Here is a 20453-nt window from a genome sequence, read left to right on the forward strand (position 1 = left end):
ATGTTTTTATAAAAAATATATATTTTCTAAGTAAATATGTCACTATTTATGTGATTTATATATTAAAAGTAGATACCTTCTAAATTATACTTTATAATCAATTATTTTGTATCTCATCAATTATGTAACATTTATAATAAGAAGAGAAATTTATTGATTTAAGATTATAATAATAAGCACAGATTAGAATTTAAAATCCAAACTATAGACATAGAAGGAACAAAATTTTCAATAAAATTATTAAATCACATAATAATTTTATTAGTCAAAGATAATGATGAAAAATAAAGTAATATTAATCAAAATTTGAATAAATAATTTAAGATGCAAATATTGTTGTTGTGTTATTACAAACACTTATAAATACAAAAAGTATGGTATAAATAAATAGACCATTTATAACCATTCAAAATATTAACACAATAATGTTCACACTATAAGTAAAAATCAATAATACTAAATAATAAAATAGTATTTTTTTTTTCTAATTTATTTAATTAAATTATAGAAAACATATGACTAATTCAGTAATTTTATTGAACTTGAAAATTAAATTTTTATTATGAAAATAATTCATTAAAGTTTATAACTAAATATGAAACAAAAACAATATTTTAATCTAAAAATGTTTATAGTACAAACTGTATTTTATTCATCCTGGAAACATTTAACTTATCAATTACAATCGACTTAAACTTACTTACATTTCGACCATACTTTGAAAAATCAACCTTCCAATATCTAAAACCTCCAAAGAATGTACTCTGGACATTCGGCCGCGGTCCGTCCTCATTGGGCGCCCGCCGCGTTACCAATATTCTACCTGACAATGGAAAAAGGTACCGCACGGCAAGTGCGACACGGTACCCCACCCATGGTAAGCTCGCGGAAACCCGGAGAACGCGGTGGTCCAGTTGCGGTGCAGTCAGTCTGCAGGAACGGCACCGCACAAAAGTACTGCGTGCGGGTACCCGGTGTACGTGTGTGTGTGTGTTTGTGCGAGTGTGCACATGGTACTCGAAGGGGTGGTCATTGATTGACGCACGAAAAACGATGTCGGCGACAACCAGCATGTGAATAGTGCGGTCAATTTTGAAGATTTTTTTTATTTATGTATATATAAGTAATTATTTAGTGAAGTGCGAGTGATTGTGGGAAATTCTGCAGCAGATTTTGGAATTTCATAGTTTAGGTCGAAAAGAATAAACAAATAAATGTAAGGGTAACATGTTTTTAAAAATAAAACCCTGATCATTCCAAAACAAAAATTACTTCTACATGTAATATTAATAAAAGAAAAATAAATTTTAAAGAAAATAAAATAAATGAATTTAAAATATATAATACAAAATTAAAATCATTCAATATTTTCAATTTTGGATGCATAGTATACGTAGTATACGAAAAAAATATATTTCATATTTATTTTGAAACAACACATAAACACAATAATTAAGGTAAAAAATATTAAAAGACAGGAGAAATAAATTTAGGAAAACTATGAATAAATAAATTTCAACATTTTCAATATATTTTTTTGAAAGTAATAAAAATTATAAAATTCAAATTTAATTTATTATAAATGAAGTAACTAGAATAAAAAAATAATATTTATGTAGATAAATCTGAATATGGTGTCAAAAATGTAACACTTTCAAAATATTTACACAAATCATAAAATAAAATTATGCGCACATAAAAATATTTTTTTAATTTTATATGTATACAATGGTCAAAAATTAAACATACGATTATTTGTAAAACAATATTTAAATTTTATAATTTTAAAATCGACTTATGACAGTAAAATATATATCATATATATATCATATATATATATATATATATATATATATATATATATATATATATATATATATAAAAATATCATTTATCTTAATTCTTAAGAAAAAAATAACTTATATTTTAATTGTTTTGTTGACCTCTTAGAATTAACACTTCTACACAACTTTTATGTGTATTTTAAAATTGACAAGCATTATAATAATGAATTTTATGGATATATGAAGAAACTAATTATTAAAAAAATAGTAATAAATATTTAAATTAATTAATTAATATTAATAATAAAAATATAAGAAATAAATTCACATCGATAATAAAAATAAAAAATGATAAAATATGTTTTTAATAGAAAACAATAAAAAATTTCAATTAATACAATCGATGTTAATTATTATTTATTATTTTCACATTTAAGTTTTCATTAAATCAGATATTTTAGAATTTATTCGACTTTGTGGAAAATAAACTGAAAATCTGAAAATAACGAAAAATATAATTTTGAACACCTGTCGTGGGCCGTCAAACCAAAATTACAATTGATCCCAAATTTATAACAATGAAAAAAGTTCAAATTGGAAAGTTCATGCCCAAAAATCATTACGACTAAATTTACTAAACACAAGTGGATCCAGATGTTGCTATTAATCAAGGTTCAATCACACGACGTGGAGAAATTAATAAAAAAAAATCGCAAAGTGAAAACTGATAAATCAATCGGGTGTAATGACTAATTATCACAATAATTATCGGCGTGCATAATTATAATTAATTCTGGAGTAATCGCCCGTTGAATAAATTAAAATCAATACACTTCCTCCCACGCCTAACCGCCTTAGTGAAAATCCAACAATGCGTCGTCGTATTATTTAATCTCAAGTCTTTCACACATGCGAGTTCACAATATGGGCTTTGTGTGTTTACTTTAAACCAGAAAACCGCGGAATTGTTACGCAGTGACTCCTGGTTACAGAAGAATGCTGCCTGGTTCATAATAAACTGGTGAATAATCGAATTATGTCGGTTATTAAAATTCCCGCAATCGGTTATTACGCACATTTTATTTGTGTGTGCTTGCAATAGTTACAATTAAAAAGGAAACGTCAACGTACAACCCTATTAACCTTCTGCTTATAATAAAATGTCTATAAATAATGCTAAGTAATTGTAGTCTTGCAAAACATTAACGAGGAAAAAATATTAGATGCTGTTGAAGCGTGTGGTTGGTTCCTAATTAACAAAGCACCACAAATTAAAAATAAACAACGTTGCATAAACTCTGGAAATACCTGAACTATTCGGACATCAGACGATTTTTTGTATTATCATAATTATTCATAATTTATTGTTTTCCATGATAAACAAAAACATAAAAATCATATACAAATATTACAAAACGAGAATCTCAAACTAATCAACCACAAAAGGAAGAAAAGAAAGTGGCAAAAATCATCCTCATTTGATTTTTTCAATTTATTATTAGTTATTTTATACTTCGAACAACTGATTCTGAATTTAAACTTTCAGTAACTTAAAATATCGTAAGATCTACATAAATCATACGGAATTGTTAGATGTATGTCGCAAAATAATTTGCTTACGGAAAACAATAGAACGAGAGTTAGCGTTCTGCGATTAATGTGAGCATGTGAAGCGCAAGTGTGACAATTCGAGATGTTTTCACCATTTTCTAACGAGAAACATGCCAATTATATTATTCGGGATGTACGAGTTGTTTTCAGTTTCATTAAGATTTAAAAAAAAACACGTAACAACCGAAATTACGTTTAATTAGATGCGCCGATTCACTTTCATATTTAAATATGTACTAAAGAGTTCCTAATTACGTAAATTAGAAGGTCTTTGTCATGGTTTGCAGTTTTTTTGTGGGGTCGAAAGTAAAGCTGACTATTTTAAATGAAAACGCGATGTTTTTTCTTAATTTTTGATAATAATGAGATCCAGAACATGTAATTTATTGTTTGTCATATCCTGTGCCCACAACCAAAAATTAATATAATGGGTTATAATTTAACAATAATAAGGTGTGGTCCTAATAATAATGGAACAATATCAATTTAGCACCGGATGCTGGAAAACTATTTTACACTCACTTTTTTAGTTATTAAATTATTTTTGTGAAACACTATGAATCATTTTAAATTTAAAAATAGCCAATATATAATTTTATTATTAACTACACTTTATTTATTAACATCTTGAATCACGTAAACCTAAAAAATATGTTATTGTTTTCATTAATTAATTTCATTAACACTGTTAATTAATGAATAACCATAGTATTCACTCTGCAAATATTGTTTCATAGAAAAAAATCATTGGCTCACTTAGTCATCGAATGCAAACATATTCGAACACTAACCTATTGCAAAATACTAAATGCTAATGAGAATTATGAAAGAAAAATGATAATCTGTACATTTATTATTATTGCCGTACGAGCCCTGAAAATTCCAAAGGACTAGGCAAATAAATTGGTTTAAAAATACTTTCATTGACGCCAGAACAAATATGAATAAAATATTAGTTTGATTATATCTTATGTCTTAACTCGTAGATGCCTTACGAACAGTTTTATTTTATTTAATCTAAGATATTGAAACAAAAATTATTCCTTTTTATGTTTTTAATGTTTTAACTTAAAAATTAAATAGAATTAAAACATTATATTTTAGTCGTTTTTTGACTGCTCTTAAAAAAAAAAAGAATTTAATTCAATGGAGCACCTGTCATATGCAAGAGAGCCAAAATTACAATTAAACCGAAAAATAAAAATCTACACATTTGTTATTATGACCATACAAATCCTGGAAATGTCACAAGACTTTTTTTAAATACTTTCATTGATGTCAGAACAACTATTGAAATATTAGTTTTTCAAAAAAAATATTCAAAAAATTTCCGGTATAATTTAAATTCGATTCGGTCCCAAATTTCAGAATGACATTCCTAATTTTTAAACAATAGAAGGGAGTGATTTGACATTGGACACAGGTGGAAACACCTTTGTAACATGATTATCCGCTTAATCAAGCATACACCATTAAAAAGGTGTTAAATCTCTTGGCCAACGTCATTATCCTGTTCGAATGACATTTCTTAAGAGCTAAGGCCATTGCGTAAAAGGGGGAAGCGATTTTTATTACTTGTAGTGTTGCAATTCATCAGTAATAAATTTGAAAACTTATTAACCCATCTTCTTCAACGTTTTGTAAATACGGAATACTGATAAATAATTTCATTCACAACAACAATTAATGAATTAACGTAACGAACTGTAGAACTTGCAAAACAATTTCCACCAAGTTTTTTTCTTTCGTTTTAATTTAAAAGTGTTTAGTTTAACTACTGAACCGAAACAGTTGCCGATTAATTTACCTTAATTTCGTACGCTTCAAAGTAGATCAAAAATTCTGACCATTTTGCAATTGGAAACCTGCCGTTCACAGATTTCGCCGTGCCAATATTGAGCCTTTTGCAACTGCACGAACTGCACACTTTTATTATTCAAACCGACTCGATTTAACAATTACTGAAGTGTAGATAGTTAATTAGTGCGGTTCAATTAAGCCTGACTGTAAACAATACTAAGCTACATTTAATTTTTTTAATAAGCGTTTCGTCTTTCACTCTTTATATGGTGGAGGTGTTTATATATTTGCAATGTCATTGGTTATATTTTATTTTTTATGGGAAACGTCGACTCTTAATAATCTCTTATTTCTTTCTCTTGATCTTACGTGTTGAACTAATATTTTCTTGCAACGTATGATACAGTTTCACTACAACCCTATTAAGTAATTAAAAAAGTAAAAAGATGTTATAATTTTGCCTTTATATATACAGTAATGGCCATAATTATAGCTACTTACTAAAATGTATTTAAAATATGAGCTATACTACTTGAATTATTTATATTATATAATTACTTATGATGTTTATTGTTTTTTCCTGTTCCTGTTTGAGGAACTTCTTTAAAAAAATGTGTATTTTTTATTTTTCAATTGGACAAAATTATAACAACTTTTTACTTTACTGTCAATCATTTCTCTTTATAAATTAAGAAGAGGTAGCTAAAAGTTTACAGCTAAATAAATCAATCGTTTCTTGAATAATTTATAAATTTAGAGAAACTGACCAATTGATAGAAAATTTGGCAGAGTTCGAAATTTGAAAGAAAAGCGATAACTGGATAATTGGAATGTCAAAAAATAATACAATCTTATTGTTATCTGAAATTAAAAGTAACCTAGAGAACATGTAACAGTTCAATTTTGACTTGCTTAGGATCATATTTGCTGCACCACGATGGGGATGAGTAGTTTTTAATAACGAATCAAAGTTTATTCTATAAAAAAATGATGAATTTATTTATGTTAAACATCCGGCTATAATTATGGAAACCCCCATTCAATTATGAAATTTTTTTTCTAGTTTTAAATGTACCTAAAATATAATATTCTTAAATACTCTTAAAAATTTTATTTAAAACTTTATTTTGTACTTCTTAAAGAATAAATAATAGGAGGGTTAAAAATATTTAAGTTCAGTACATATAAACAATTTAGATTTTTTCTCAAGTTAACGGAGGAATTGTGTTGTAGATTAGATCCATTGAATTTAAAAAGTCGACCCGACTGATTCATTATCACGGTTAATTGCACCGTTGGACCAATTAAAGACACCACATAAAAATAATATCTCGAAACTATCAAGTCCATCTTAAACGACATTGGACGTTTTCACACAACCCAGTCCCGCGAAACAAAACTGCCATTTTCTATTTCCCACATAAATTATACGTAAATTAGATAAATATTTATAAGCAAATCACATGGAATCCAGTATTAGTTACATAATAAATTCAGGTGTATAGAGAAAAATCGTCAACAATTCCTTGGCTTTTAATTAACAATTACACGAAGTCTTTAATAAAATTCATCACAAAAAATAATGGTTTCATAACCACACGTAAACTCTTTGCTAATCAGGAGTTAAAACAATGAATTGTTAATGAAAAAGTGACCAAAAAAAATCGACAACTATAATTGGTTAATAGGAAGTCGCACGTTCGTATTTTTTTTTATATAATTCGACGACATTCATTAATTTTCGTGGGCACGCACCGACACACCTGTGTGTGTGGAAACTCGATCGCGTGCCACCATTAATCTTCACCGACAATCTTTGCATGTGTACCAATTTTTTAACTTCTAATGGTAACGCTCCCAGATCCAACTCCCAAGCACTCCTTAACATTTTTATTAGTCCGCGTAAATTATCACATTCCTTCGTTGCTTAACGCTTTAATTTTATTAAGGTGGAAATATTTTTCTTACAAAAAATGAACATAGTTCACCACCAAGCGCTGTGACCAAACCGACGACTTTATGCAATAACGAGTTAATGCGGCTCTATTGTTTTTACAAATCGTTATTGTTTCGTTTCGGCGAGGACACGGCGTCACAACAATGCCGAACTGCGCTGGAAATGTGCGTTTTAATGTACCCGAATAGTTGACGGGCGAGAGAAATTTTTGACGGTCGAAATTCGGTCGATTAAAAGATAAACGCAGACATTTACGGAGCAACGTTCAATGTTATTCCTGATTTCATCGTTCACAAACAGCAGAGTTGTATAATTATGATTTTTTTCCAAAAATGCAACAGATTTAAGATAAAAAATTTAATTGATCGCCTCGAAACTCCTTGAAATGTTGCTACAATGCCGTGCGAAATTTTAATTTCTCATATTCTATATATTTTTTAATTCATTGTGGTTTGGATGTGTGTCACACAACAGTTTGTCCAAAAATTAATTTGGGAATTTCATACGTGTAATTATCCGCCACAATCCGAATTATTTTATTAATAAATATCGAGTAAAAGTGGTAAAATGAATGGACACTGACTACACACACAAAGGCATTTCTCTTCGTAACACATAATATAACATATTTTAATTAATTACAACAATCAGATTTTATCTAGAGTTATTGTTCCTTTTCCAGGTTGAACGATAATTTAACATTATAGAAGAGATTGTGCAACCAATGGTAACAACATACATTTATAGGAGAAAGGTTACTTGCAAAAAATTCATACCAACACTAATCGAACCAATTTTTATTGTCAATTGAACAAACTCTACACTATTTATCAGTATCAGAAATAATGTCCGATATTAATTAATAACGCGTTATGCAAACGTACAGAAAACAAGTTCAACTGAACTTGACATTCTATTAAAAAAATAATGTAAAGCGGAAAAATTTAATTGTAAATACGCGGTAGTTGTTTGTGATGTAACGAGAGCAGTAAAAAGTACTTACGCAATGAATAACAGCAACGTTATTTTTATTAAAAGTTTAACAATAAAGAAATTATTTAAACAGCGTAACGCCAGATTCACTCGTAGGTTGTTGGAGACACTTTTTAATACATTTTATTTTCGTTTATGAACAACAACAACAAGTTACCCTTATAAGACTTCAACATTAATATTAATTTGTGATAAAATAATGTGTTAAACAACTCAAAGAACGTGGTTTCACAATGACAATCGAAGAGAAAACGTAATATATCCCTTGTGGTCTATATATTATTTTCAGTTAATGATAAATTAGCCAATTAAAATAATTGACATTCAGCAAGGAAGTGAAACTGAAATTATATTTTCTCCCACAGAAAATTCAACACGGAAAATATGCAGTATTAATTTCAGTTCTAGGTGATTTAATAATATGAAATCGAAGAATGTTTAAAACAATTATGTTAACGTAATAAGGATTTAGCTGTCGCCGATGAAATATCTAGTTACTTTCATCAGTCGTTTACTTTTGATCCTATTAGTTAAGCTATACAACGGCCAAAGTTATGTTGGCGAAAGTAATTTAATATGGTTCAAAATGTTTCCGAAGAACAAAATAAATCAGTGAAAACAATAAAAACAGTCGTTACATCTTTTATGAACATATGGAAATCAACCAAAATGTACCATAAATTATAAATAAAGAAAATCGTGAAGTGAAAACGACCAATAATAATTTTCTGAGATGTTGATAGTGAATAAAATAGAAACGTCGACAGATGTTATGTTAAGCTAAACAAAGATAATTAAATGTGAAATTCATAAACTCCATATATTAAATTAAATAATTATAATACAATTTTTTATGAAAAAATTAAACGTTAAATTATATTAATTTAAATAAAATTATTTAATTATATTAAATCTGTTAATAATTAAATATCAAAGATTTAAGGTATGCTTTTGGAAACTATTATAAACCGAACAAATCATTTCCAATTTCAATGTGTTCTAATATTATTTTAAAAACATATATCATTATATAATTGATTGTGGAGTTATGTACCTTTTAATTTATTACAGATGTATAGCAAACAACTTTTCTATTTACTAGCTCTCACAGTCATGAGCTTGGCTGTGGAGGAGCGGAAAGTCCATAGATTAGTAGGAGGTCACCTCAGAATAATTAACCCAGACTCGGATGATTCGGAGTTAATGACCGCAAGTGCAAGTGGTTCTAAGGAAGACAAAAAGAAAAAACCGGAAGACGAAGAACGGAAGACGTTGTCTCAACAAGTCGCCGACGGCAAGTACGGTTTAATACAAAAGGAACTGTTCAAGAAACCACCCAAAAGGCCGGGCGTGTTAAGCTACGCGGATAATCCGGAGGTTCCGAACGACAACATCAGTAACTTGGGCGGCCTCACCAAAAACGACATTTGGCTGGCGGAGAATCATTTGCTGGTGCTTAGAGGCGGCACCTACCCGCCCCACGACGATAAAAATGACTACAGTTCGGCACAGTTGTGGCCAGCGATTGATGACTACAAGGCACCCAACCGACAGGTAATTAATTATTTTTTTAAATGCAATTGTACGATAAAAACTACGAAAATTTTAGGTGAAGTTACCTGCACATCCGAAGGTGCCGCCGCCCTTTCCCGTCCAGCTCGTTGAAGGGGGGCCCCTACAAATCTTGGGCACAAACTCTACGCGAACGCTTAATGGAACGGAGGCGGCCCTTGCGCTCCCACCTCCCGGCGGCTACGAGCCCGGCGAAGGTCCCTACTTCGCGCCACCGCCGCCTCTTGTCTATACCAATCAGGCCAACGCTACTGCCGGGCAAGCTCCGTTCCCAATACCTGCGTTCCCTCCGGGGGAGTACCCGGTGGGGTCGCCGTTCCCCCCTTTCCCATCATTGAACGGCACGTTGCCTCCTTTCTTCGCATCTTTACCACCTGGGGCCGCGATCCTGCCACCGCCCGGCAACAGCACGGACTACGACGAAGACGACCCTTCGATCTACTATCCGCCACCCTACAGTTTTTACTACCCAAAGGATAATACTTCGCTGGTACAACCAGGTGAAACTTTTAACTCGTTAAAAGAACCCATTAAAAAACGTATTTTTCAGGTCCCCTGGTACCAGGAATTATTCTTCCTCCTCCGCCTGACTTCTTTGCTCCTTTGGATAACGAAACCACAGTGGCACCAACAACGACTCGGAAACCAGCCAGAACCAGGAAGCCCACCACCACAAGACCTCCTACTCAGATATACGCCACAACAACTCCAAATCCACCAACATCCGTTACGCGGAAGAAAACAACAAAGAAACCAACAAAAGTGCATCCTGTTTACGTCACCGAAATAAACAACGAACTGAAACCTATTATAACAACAAAACCACCGAGAGTCGTTACTATTTTGCCCGTCAGACAAAGCAACAGAACATATATATCAAGGACACAGAAACCTACAAAGAAATCGAAGGTTACTATTTTACGTCCAGTCCATACTCCTTCAACACCAGACAAAGGATTTGTATATAATAACGAAATTCCAAGGAAACCATTTGCACAGTACGGTCCTCCTCCTACTCCACCGCCAAACACAGTGGTCAGCACAACACAAGTACCGCTTACGTTGTATTACAGCACAGCGAACGTGGTAGAAAGCAATTCAGTGACACAAGTTCCAGAAAAGTTCTCCATAAGATTAGAAAAGGTTACAACAAAACCGACAACAAAGAGGCCTTCTCAGCAGTACTACTTTTACGAAGAACCACATTCAAACAGTGTGACAACCCAAAGACCATACTTCAATATACCAAAAGAATATTATGTGCCAGCAAAACCTTCAACGCCCCAACAACCAAAACAACCACCACAATATATCTATGTTACTGGCAGACCCTACAATACCCAAAAACCCAAATTTAGGTTGGTTCAACAACCTCACAGAGATTCATTCAGTGTACACATTGCCAGGCTTCAAAAACAAATACATCAATACTACACAACGCCTAAACCAAATTACAGACAAAACGGTCATCAAGCTAAGCCTGTTTATCAGTACAGTTTTGAAGCCGCAAACTACCAACAACCAGATGTGTATAACAGCCAAGAGGAAGAGAAGTTTAGGCCGCTTCCTAAATATAGTGTACAAATTCAACAAGCTATTGAAGTTATACCGTCGGAAGAGCCCATTTACCAAAACACTCCAGCTCCAGTTTACTACCCACAAAATTATCAAGCAACGACTGAAAAATCCGTTTCATATTCAAGGCCAAATTACGATTACGATGGTGCGGTTCCGCATAAACAATACATACAACAAGTATCAACACCTCGACCAATCGATCAACAGTATCACGTTGAAGTGACACCCAATCCCGTTTACGAAGGGTACTACACCAAACCGGACGAAGGATACTTCGACGATATAACCAAAAAATACTTCACGATGTTTGGCAAGAAAATACCTGGAGGTACGACGCCTCTACCGAATATCCCACCGATAAACCCAACAACACCCACAAGCATATACAGACCGAGGCAGCAACAATACAGGCAGCAGAAGCCCATTTCACTAGAAGGGGACACCATAGTGAATTACGTAAACCCAAGACCAACTCCAAACCCCGACGCGGAGCTCGTCAACATAAACCAGCACAACCAAAACTATCCGCAGGTGACCAAATACATTCCACGGCCCGTGGACTACATTCAACAACAACCGAAACCGCCGGCCCGCCAGGAACCCGAAATAATCAAGGCCATTCCAGTAGAAGTGCCGACAGAAGAAGACCAAGGTGGCTCCTTCATTTCGTACCAGTTACCCGGCGACGACGGGGCGCACTTCTATTTCCTGACGCCGCAGCTGGCGCAGCGCAGGGATCAGGGCGCCGGATATTTTTACAACACGCAACCGGAGAATCCCAGGATACGGAGGAACGGAAACAAAAACGCGGTGGAAAGGTAAAAATTCCACATCAATGTGATAATATAAATTGACGATTAAGTTAAAAGTTTTATTTATGTTGGCCTCTGTGAACATTTTAGTGCCTAAAGTGAAAATCGGACTGTGATTGTGAATAACTAATTGTAGATCTAAGTCGTAAATAAATGAAATAAAATAATTAAGAGACGATTACCTTGCAGCGCCAATAAAATAAATTTTTAGATACGCACGTATTGTGAATTGTTTTAATCAAATGCAAATTATCCTGATCCAGAATTATTAATTAAGGTTAAGAATTATAAAATGTTACATGTATAAATTTGAAAAAATAAAGTCATTGTATAATGTAACACATTCAAAGTGTCATAAAAATATACATTTTTCTGTTACTGTGTTTTATTCAATTACCAGCAAATAAAAGATTTATTAAAGAACAATTTTTAACTTAGTACAAATAAATTATAACAAGATATTAATAGAATGTCAAGGTTGTAACTGATATGTATCTAAGTTTTTAACTTAAGTCTGCTATTTAATTATAAATTATTATTTAAATGCAATTCTGTTGTAAAATTACATTTAGACAATACACTTGATTGAAAAAACTATTAAAAACGTATGGTTTATATATATTTGATCATCTTTATAAAAGATTTTAAAGTTGCAAATTACTAATTTAGAAAACTTTTTTCAAAATATTAAAATAATTATTAAATATAAATTGAGTCGTCAGTTGCATAGTGAAAAGAATATCTTCATTTTACAAGTATCACTCATTAGTGAGTAAATAAAAATTATGAGTTATTAATTATTTCAATTCAATTCAGAATATATTATTTACCTCAATATTCTCCACGAAAAGATTTTTAGTAACAAAAATTTATACTATTAATAATTAAATAATCCATTATGATAATTATCCTCAATATCAATTCTTAATTATTATTACAAATGATAATTAAAATCAATAACACATTTAACCACAAAGTTAAAAAAAATTCAACGTTCAAAAATATAATGAATATTATGGATCTAAAGTTTTAACAGTAAAAAAAATCTAAGTAACTAACAGTCTGTCGGTTATAAATAAAATATAGCATAAAATATAAATAACTTAAAATTAGTTTATATTAAAGATTAAGAGAATAAACAGTAAATAAGAAATGTAAATATTTAAAAGAAGAATTTAAATGAAATTCATTCTTGAATAATATTGGTTGGTATCAAAATCCTCTCAGAAAAAAAGTTAAATGAAAATTTTATATGTGTATACTATCTAAATTTATTTTTATTATACATAATTTATATGTATTTTTTTATAAATGGAATTCGTACCTAGAAATTGGTTTAAACTGAGATAAAGAGCGTTACTCAAGGGGTCAATTTTACAAAAGTCAGTTGTTATACTATCGCTATATACTATAGATTGCTTTTGAAGATATTAGCCATAAATCTATTGAGCATAAAAAAGACAAATGAGCAAAAAATACCTCAGAAATGGAAGTTTCTTAATTTTAAATTTTTAAATAACATTTTAAGATTTCAAGTACAAAGTAAAATATAATAATATAATATGCTAATAAAATATTTTTCGCAGGGTCTATCTCTACAATTAAAATTGTTTATATTACATGTTACTTTATAACATCTCTATAAACCTGTAATATTTTAAAATTTACTTCAGATATCAAATTGACAGCATCAAAAGTGCAATCGAATATTATTTGAAGATTCATTTTAAATAAGCGAAGCCTACCTGTCAAAATATCCTGTTCAGTGTTCTCATCCTTCAATGGTTCGTCAAATAAATGCAGGTACACTTCGATCGCACACTTGGCCGCCTTAAAATAGAAGGGATGGCCACGGAGAACATCCTCAAGCCTAAGTAGACCAACGTACGATCGCAGCGTCATTTTGCGCATGCAGTACGTGTGGAAATCGAACTGGTCCTCGATTATCTCCGAGAAATGCTGAAACATAAACAATTTATTTAGTCTTTTTTCACTATGTATAAAAGTAAAATATTGTTAAAGCCCCATTCCACACTTACCCTGTCAACTTCGTGACATTTTTTCAATGCTTCTCCGTATTTTCCTAATCGTTGATAGGCCAGTGCGCATTCCGTTTGGAACCACATGCACTGCATCTCGTTGAGGTTTTCCATCGCTGAGACACCTTCCCGTGTGAACTTCGCACAAGTGTCTTCAGCTTCCTTTACTAGGTTGGCGCGTAACATGTATTTAGCACATTTGGAATTGATGTACCGGTCGGCGGTATCCAGAGCTTGGGCTTCTTCCAACCAACGGTAGGCCTTTTGAGGATCTCCAGCATGCTGAAATAATAAAACAATACTTTTATAAAGATTCTAAATTATACAGAGTATAACTGCAATATTTGTGTTTAGCTTGGAAATTTTGTAATGCATTAATTTTTTATATTTTCTAACGGTCATTATTTATTATTCATTTTAATCACAAATTAAATTTATTGATAAGCTTTTAAATATAAAAATAATATATAGGAAAATTGAACAAAAAATTAATACATCACATCTTATTATGTAAAAATATTATTTAGAATGTATCCTTGTCAAAATTTTTACAACTTTAATATTAACATGTTATAAAGATCTTATATGTTCATATAAATCTAATATCTTATATTTTTCTTAAATCTTGTATTTTCAATTAGATATAAATAGATATTAGATATATTATGTTCAAAAATATTTTAAAAAATTATAGTTGCATTTATCAATAAATTTTGAAAATATTTACAAAAGGATATGAATTATATTTTCCATGAATATTAAATACAAAAACCTCTAGTTTCTATTATGCAATCTCATTCTCACTTGTTTACCATAAATCAAGGCCTTGGATATGTAATACAGTTATATCAATGCCAATTAATTTCCAAGCTACTTGCCAAATCAAATTGAATCCAATTACCTTATAAATTCTGCCTTTGACAACAAAGAGCTCAATTAGTGTTGGAGTATGTTCTATAGCATCATCTATGTAAGCAAGAGCCTTTTTAGTCTCTTTGAGGTAATCAAAATGTTGAGCTAGATAGTAGTAAACCCACAACAAAGCACTTGCTGGTTCTTTAGGTCCATTGTTAACTTCACTTTCACTAAATTTACCCACTTTTTTCAGAGCTTCCACATATTGTAGCAGCAGACTTTCAATAATTTCCACTTTGCTTTTGTCTGAATATAAACTACGCAAGTCCACAAATAATGGAGGCACACCTTTTGACAATGATCTTCTCATATATTTGTCCACTAGACTCCTAAACTGTTCACCAGTTGCATAATTTAAAGGTAATCTTCTTGGTGGCATTGCTTTAGGATACTTTTCTGCATACTCCAAATAAAACTTGACTATGTCTTCAGGCTTTTTCACTTGCTTTGCTTGAATCAGTTTCTTATAGCAATCTGTATTTTCTGGATTTCGCTGAATGAGTTCCTCAAAATACTTAGCAGATTTCTCAAACTGTTTCAGTTTCAAGTTTAATTGACCAAGAGTGTCTTTTAATGTTAATTTATCAACAATTTGTTCTTGAGAGTTTTCTAAATGTGTTAAGGCTTCTTGTAAGTCTCCAGATTCTTGAATCACGAGGTTTTGATATAATAAAAGTTCACTGTGTTCATAGTCCAAGTTATTTCCTTTCTACAATAAATGAAATAACATAAAATATAAATATATTTTTTAAAAATGTACCTGCTGTTGGTCCAAAAATGTTTCTAAAATATTTAATGCATTTTTATAATCCTCAAGAAGGTGGAAGGACATAGCATAACCAATCCATGAAGCTCTTTGTGTGGGTCGTAACATCAACAATTGGTATCTTGTATCCTAAAAATTATACATTTAAATGTCACTTTATAATTAAGAATATTACATCACTCACTCTGTAGCCTTCAAGATCTCTCATCTGTATTTGTAACAGGGATAAATCCCTAAGAATTTGAATATTATCCTTTTCCCATTTCAAAGCATTTCGATAACATTTAATTGCTTCATCATACTTCTTATCAGACCTCTGAAGCAAACCATAAACATGCCAACAGACATGTGAACGTAAATCATTCCTCAGGCCTCTTCTAACATGTTCATATGCTTCTTCTTTTCTACCCAGACAATTCAATGTCAGACCTTTCATTGCTAATGTTTCTGTAATGTCAATATTGTATAATAATCATATTAGGTGGTCCAATGAAAAACTAACCTCCATGTTCAGTGTATTTTGGATTTGACAAAATTTGCTTGGCAAATTTAAGCCCATTTTTGTACTGTTTTTGTTCATAACACCTCTGCAAAAAAATAAACATTCGTTTTTTAATGCAAAAGATAATATTATTTAACCATAAAATACTGGTTAAAAATAGAATAAAGGATATGTCTAACACCTTTAATACACCAAATTAAGGCATAAAGAAAGCAGAAACAATAGTAACAACTTAATGGTGAAAGAAATAATCCTATTGGGTAAGTACATACAGGAAAAATGAGTGTACGAAAATCGGTTACAGTATTATTTTGACTCATTTTCTTTGAATATTTTAGAGGCAATAAGTACTAACCAATATTCTTTTAAATAAGGCATTTTCTTTTGGCGGTAGGGGGTTGCTTGAGGGCATTTTTAATTTGCACTAAAAACTTCAACTCTGAAACCGGTGAACTGAAATTTGTTAGAAAATCAAAACCTCGTGGCCACAAACCTCTTCCAATGTCGATCGCGGTCACGTGACTGATGTCGCCCGTCAGTTGCCGGCATTGCAGTTATCTTTAATTGCTTGCTACAGGGGCTAATAAAAATGTGTGTAACAAGAAAATACTTATTTTATACTGAAACATTAATGTTATAAATTTCGACATAGGCAAAATTCTCAGTTATCGGTATTACTATTATTACTATTATGATATAATGAACAAATTCGATTAACGTAAGAGATACTTTACATTGTAAAATTAATTTTTCTTATTTAAATGTCAGTGACAAATATTTCATACCTTGCATAAATTGTATATTGTAATATTTACTAAAGAAATGTATCATATTATTTACTGTCATAAAAAACATATTAATCTTATTATCTACTATAATTTTTAGTAATATACATCCTCTTCAATAATTACTAAAATATACTATATTATATTATATAATATTACTTCTAAAGGAAATTGTACCCTCTAAAATCCAAAAATTGTAATATAATCAAAATGATTTTTAGTACTCAGATGGTTAGAAACATAACAAATTATGAAGTTATGTAAGAGTTTAAATTGACAAACTAGGTGTATTATAATAAGAATATATCTTACTAATATCACTAATATAAAGCATTCTCAGAATAAAGATATTGTTTACTGCTTATTAATTCCTAAATTATAATAATAATTTATGACTACATTATATTATGACAAATGATTCACACAAAGAAGTAAGCTTGAAACATTTAAAAATATATTTATTAAATATGAGAATAAGTCGTAAACTTTTGATAATATATAATATAAAAAATTATTAAATCTAATTTTAAAAATGAAAGATTGAATGAACTAATATGAGTGATTATATTATATATTTTACAAACATTTTATGATTTATACAATATTACAATATAACTAAAAAAGGCGAAAATTTTACTAATACTCATTTTCATTTAATTACAGGTATACAAGGTATACAAATAAACAATGTCGTGCTTATAATCGGAGATTAATTTCGATCAATAAAATTAAATTGGACTATAATTTAAAACAATAGCGTGGAACCGCAACAATGCGAACAGGTATTTAACTAACTTGAAATATGTAAACAAAACAACCGATATAAATTATAACCATTAATGAATACTAATATGATTAGTACTAGTCCAATTATGTATAAGCATATATATTTATGTAAATAGCTTACGAATATTAGAATAAAAAATATTGGTAAATTTATTTATTTTCATTTTACTCAAAATTCTTTTTCATCTGTGCTATAAAGACTCTTTAACAAATTTGAAACTCCTAGTAAAATTTTATTAAATTTTCTAATATCGACTGATGAATGATGATAGAAAATTTTGTTTTAACCTTTATAATCACCATTATTTAGAAACAAATCTAATAATTCAATATCCTTTAATTGATATTCTATTAGCATTTAATATTATAATAAATTGTGTACTGATATTTATTTAATTAACAAGTCTCTTGAAGGCAACTTATGAGTCTTCTGTGATCACATCCAAATATTATAATATATACTAACTGAAAAAAAAAGTAACACCCAGAGCGCATTCTGATATTTTTATAAAATTTGGTATACAAGTAAATAACCATTGAAATAATAAATGATTAAAATTTGAAGACAATCGGAAAACATCCACAATCGAAAATGTGTGTGATATGATGGGGCGACGCTTAAGGAATTGACAGTGCCCTCCACAGAGTCTTAATGAACTAAGTCGTCAGATTCAGTTCTTGTGGGATGAGATACCACAAGAAAAAGTCGATAATCTCATTAGATTGATGCTACGACACGTCAATGAGTGTCTTAATAAAACAGGAGATCCGACTCATTATTGGCTTCTTAAAAGTTATGCTTCAAGATTCTTATTTAATTTTTTAATCAATAATTATTCTGTAATAGGTTAATATTTTTTAAAAATTGAAATAAATCAATTATATCTATGTGTTGCGTTATTTTACACACAGTATTTTATTTATTAATAAATCAAACTGTACTGCGGCGCCACTTCAACCATAACCATAAAAAGGAATAATGTTAAATAAAATACCACAATTAACGGAATATATATTTTTTTATACAAAAAAGTACATGCAAGTTTAAAGTAGCACTATTTTTTTTGTTCCCCTTCATCAGATTCATCTTCAGATGATTCTTCAGTTTCTTCATCATCATAGTCTTCATCTGACTCATCTTCATCATCCTCATCATAGTCTCCACCACCATAGGCATATCCTCCAGCAGCTCCTCCATAGGAATGACTGCCCTCATCTTCTTCATCATAATCATCATAAGAGGCTTGGCCTTGTCGCCCAAATTTATGACTTCTAGCTGTAAAAAATTGTAAAATATTAAGATTTGTTTTGTATGGTTTGCATGTATATACATATTAAACTTTGTATATATAAAACTTACTTGACATGCTGAGGTCTTTAGTTTGCGACGTCTCATAGCCACATTTCGGACAGGGAATAGGCTTATTCTTCTCATACTTAAAGCCCTTCCTACGTACGTGATCTTCACAATAACACGTTTTGCATCTCAAGCAGGAGTATTGTCCCAGTTTATTACAAGACTGACCTAATAGACAAAATCAATTCAATATAATAAAATCAATGGATAAGTACTCTTGCTTACATTTATAATTCTCCGACTCCAGAACTTGACATGAAGCTTGATGCTCAAATTGATCATCCTCACAAAGATGACTGTTGCAGAAAGAACATTTAAATAAACGACCACCATGGTCCCAAACTGTTCTCTCACATTCAGCACAAACAGCATCTTGTAATGGACAAGTGCATGCATGGGACTGCAAACATTTTCTACCATGACATACCCAAGCTTCACAAAAGTCACAAATTGCTCCCTATAAATTAATACACATATATATTAATATTATGTAACACCAGAAAAATTATTCAAAGTAAATTATATGAAGTTCATAAGAAAATTTTATCCCTGTTTATTATTTATCCCCTCCATCTCATTCATGTTAAAAATCGCAAACTGAACAAGTAAATAATAAAGTTTATAAAAACAATATCAAATTGGCAGTGGTAATATGAACACAAATGAAGAATGTTCACTTCACAAAAAAATATTTTTATCTAACTAAAAATATATAATTTAGTAATATTAGGTACTTACCACCATTCCCATACCAGTTGTGAATACACCAGGGTGACGAATTACACAGTCTCCAGTTTTCAACATGCACTTCATCTTGCCACATTGTGCACAAACTGGAAGTCGTTGAACACTCTGACAGAAATAACAGAATGCTCTATTCTTCTGTTTTCTGAAATACGCATAATAAAATTATACAAAAAAAAACTAATTATACAAATTAACCTGTGACATTTTTCACATTCCATGGGGCCATTGCAAGGATGTTCAGCTAGTGCTATGTTCTCTTTTGCAGAACGAATTTCTTTCTGTCGAAGCTTTTGCTTTTCAGCTTTTTTTCTTTGACCCGTTTTCTTTTTCGGCATGTTTAATAGTATTAACAAGTCTAATTTATTAACAAGTTTCCTGATTGTCCATAACCAGACACCCAAAAAAGTTGATGAGGTTAGAAAATTTGACAATTGCCAAGTAAGAAAGTC

At 30.7% G+C, this 20453-nt stretch overlaps 3 protein-coding genes across 3 annotated transcripts in view; 1 reads left to right on the forward strand and 2 right to left on the reverse strand.

Annotated features, from left to right (window-relative positions):
• Positions 1-16816, reverse strand: part of LOC109596470 (N-alpha-acetyltransferase 15, NatA auxiliary subunit) — a 49857-nt gene extending 33041 nt beyond the window's left edge. The window contains exons 1-7 of the mRNA XM_020012022.2: positions 16685-16816; positions 16330-16414; positions 16012-16274; positions 15822-15956; positions 15048-15770; positions 14147-14428; positions 13853-14066 (exon numbers count right to left, since the gene is read on the reverse strand). Coding sequence (XP_019867581.1) covers positions 13853-14066; positions 14147-14428; positions 15048-15770; positions 15822-15956; positions 16012-16274; positions 16330-16414; positions 16685-16741 — 1759 coding nt within the window. The 5' untranslated portion in view covers positions 16742-16816. The remainder of the gene's footprint in view (positions 1-13852; positions 14067-14146; positions 14429-15047; positions 15771-15821; positions 15957-16011; positions 16275-16329; positions 16415-16684) is intronic.
• On the forward strand, positions 957-12482 carry LOC126266259 (uncharacterized). The gene is made up of 4 exons (XM_049969891.1): positions 957-1216; positions 9217-9699; positions 9755-10217; positions 10268-12482. Exons 2-4 carry the CDS (start codon positions 9217-9219, stop codon positions 12115-12117), a joined length of 2796 nt encoding a protein of 931 aa, XP_049825848.1. The 5' UTR covers positions 957-1216; the 3' UTR covers positions 12118-12482.
• Positions 16817-18899: 2083 nt separating the features above from the next.
• Positions 18900-20444, reverse strand: LOC109596464 (zinc finger protein 330 homolog). The gene is made up of 5 exons (XM_020012014.2): positions 20200-20444; positions 19996-20146; positions 19483-19714; positions 19261-19425; positions 18900-19176 (listed from the first exon to the last, which is right to left on the reverse strand). Exons 1-5 carry the CDS (start codon positions 20337-20339, stop codon positions 18956-18958), a joined length of 909 nt encoding a protein of 302 aa, XP_019867573.1. The 5' UTR covers positions 20340-20444; the 3' UTR covers positions 18900-18955.
• Between the last annotated feature and the right edge of the window lie 9 nt (positions 20445-20453).

Source organism: Aethina tumida, chromosome 7 (assembly GCF_024364675.1).
Source record: "Aethina tumida isolate Nest 87 chromosome 7, icAetTumi1.1, whole genome shotgun sequence".
In the NCBI taxonomy this organism is placed as follows: domain Eukaryota; kingdom Metazoa; phylum Arthropoda; class Insecta; order Coleoptera; family Nitidulidae; genus Aethina; species Aethina tumida.

What these genes read in the sequence shown, in the direction of transcription:
- LOC126266259 (XM_049969891.1), top strand. Translation starts at nt 9,217, where the DNA reads ATGTATAGCAAACAACTTTTCTATTTACTAGCTCTCACAGTCATGAGC. An exon ending in ACAAGGCACCCAACCGACAG is followed by an intron (nt 9,700 to 9,754) that starts GTAATTAATTAT and finishes CGAAAATTTTAG; the next exon opens with GTGAAGTTACCTGCACATCC. An exon ending in TACTTCGCTGGTACAACCAG is followed by an intron (nt 10,218 to 10,267) that starts GTGAAACTTTTA and finishes CGTATTTTTCAG; the next exon opens with GTCCCCTGGTACCAGGAATT.
- LOC109596464 (XM_020012014.2), bottom strand. Translation starts at nt 20,339, where the DNA reads ATGCCGAAAAAGAAAACGGGTCAAAGAAAAAAAGCTGAAAAGCAAAAG. An exon ending in GGAGTCGGAGAATTATAAAT is followed by an intron (nt 19,426 to 19,482) that starts GTAAGCAAGAGT and finishes TTTGTCTATTAG; the next exon opens with GTCAGTCTTGTAATAAACTG. An exon ending in TAAAGACCTCAGCATGTCAA is followed by an intron (nt 19,177 to 19,260) that starts GTAAGTTTTATA and finishes AATTTTTTACAG; the next exon opens with CTAGAAGTCATAAATTTGGG.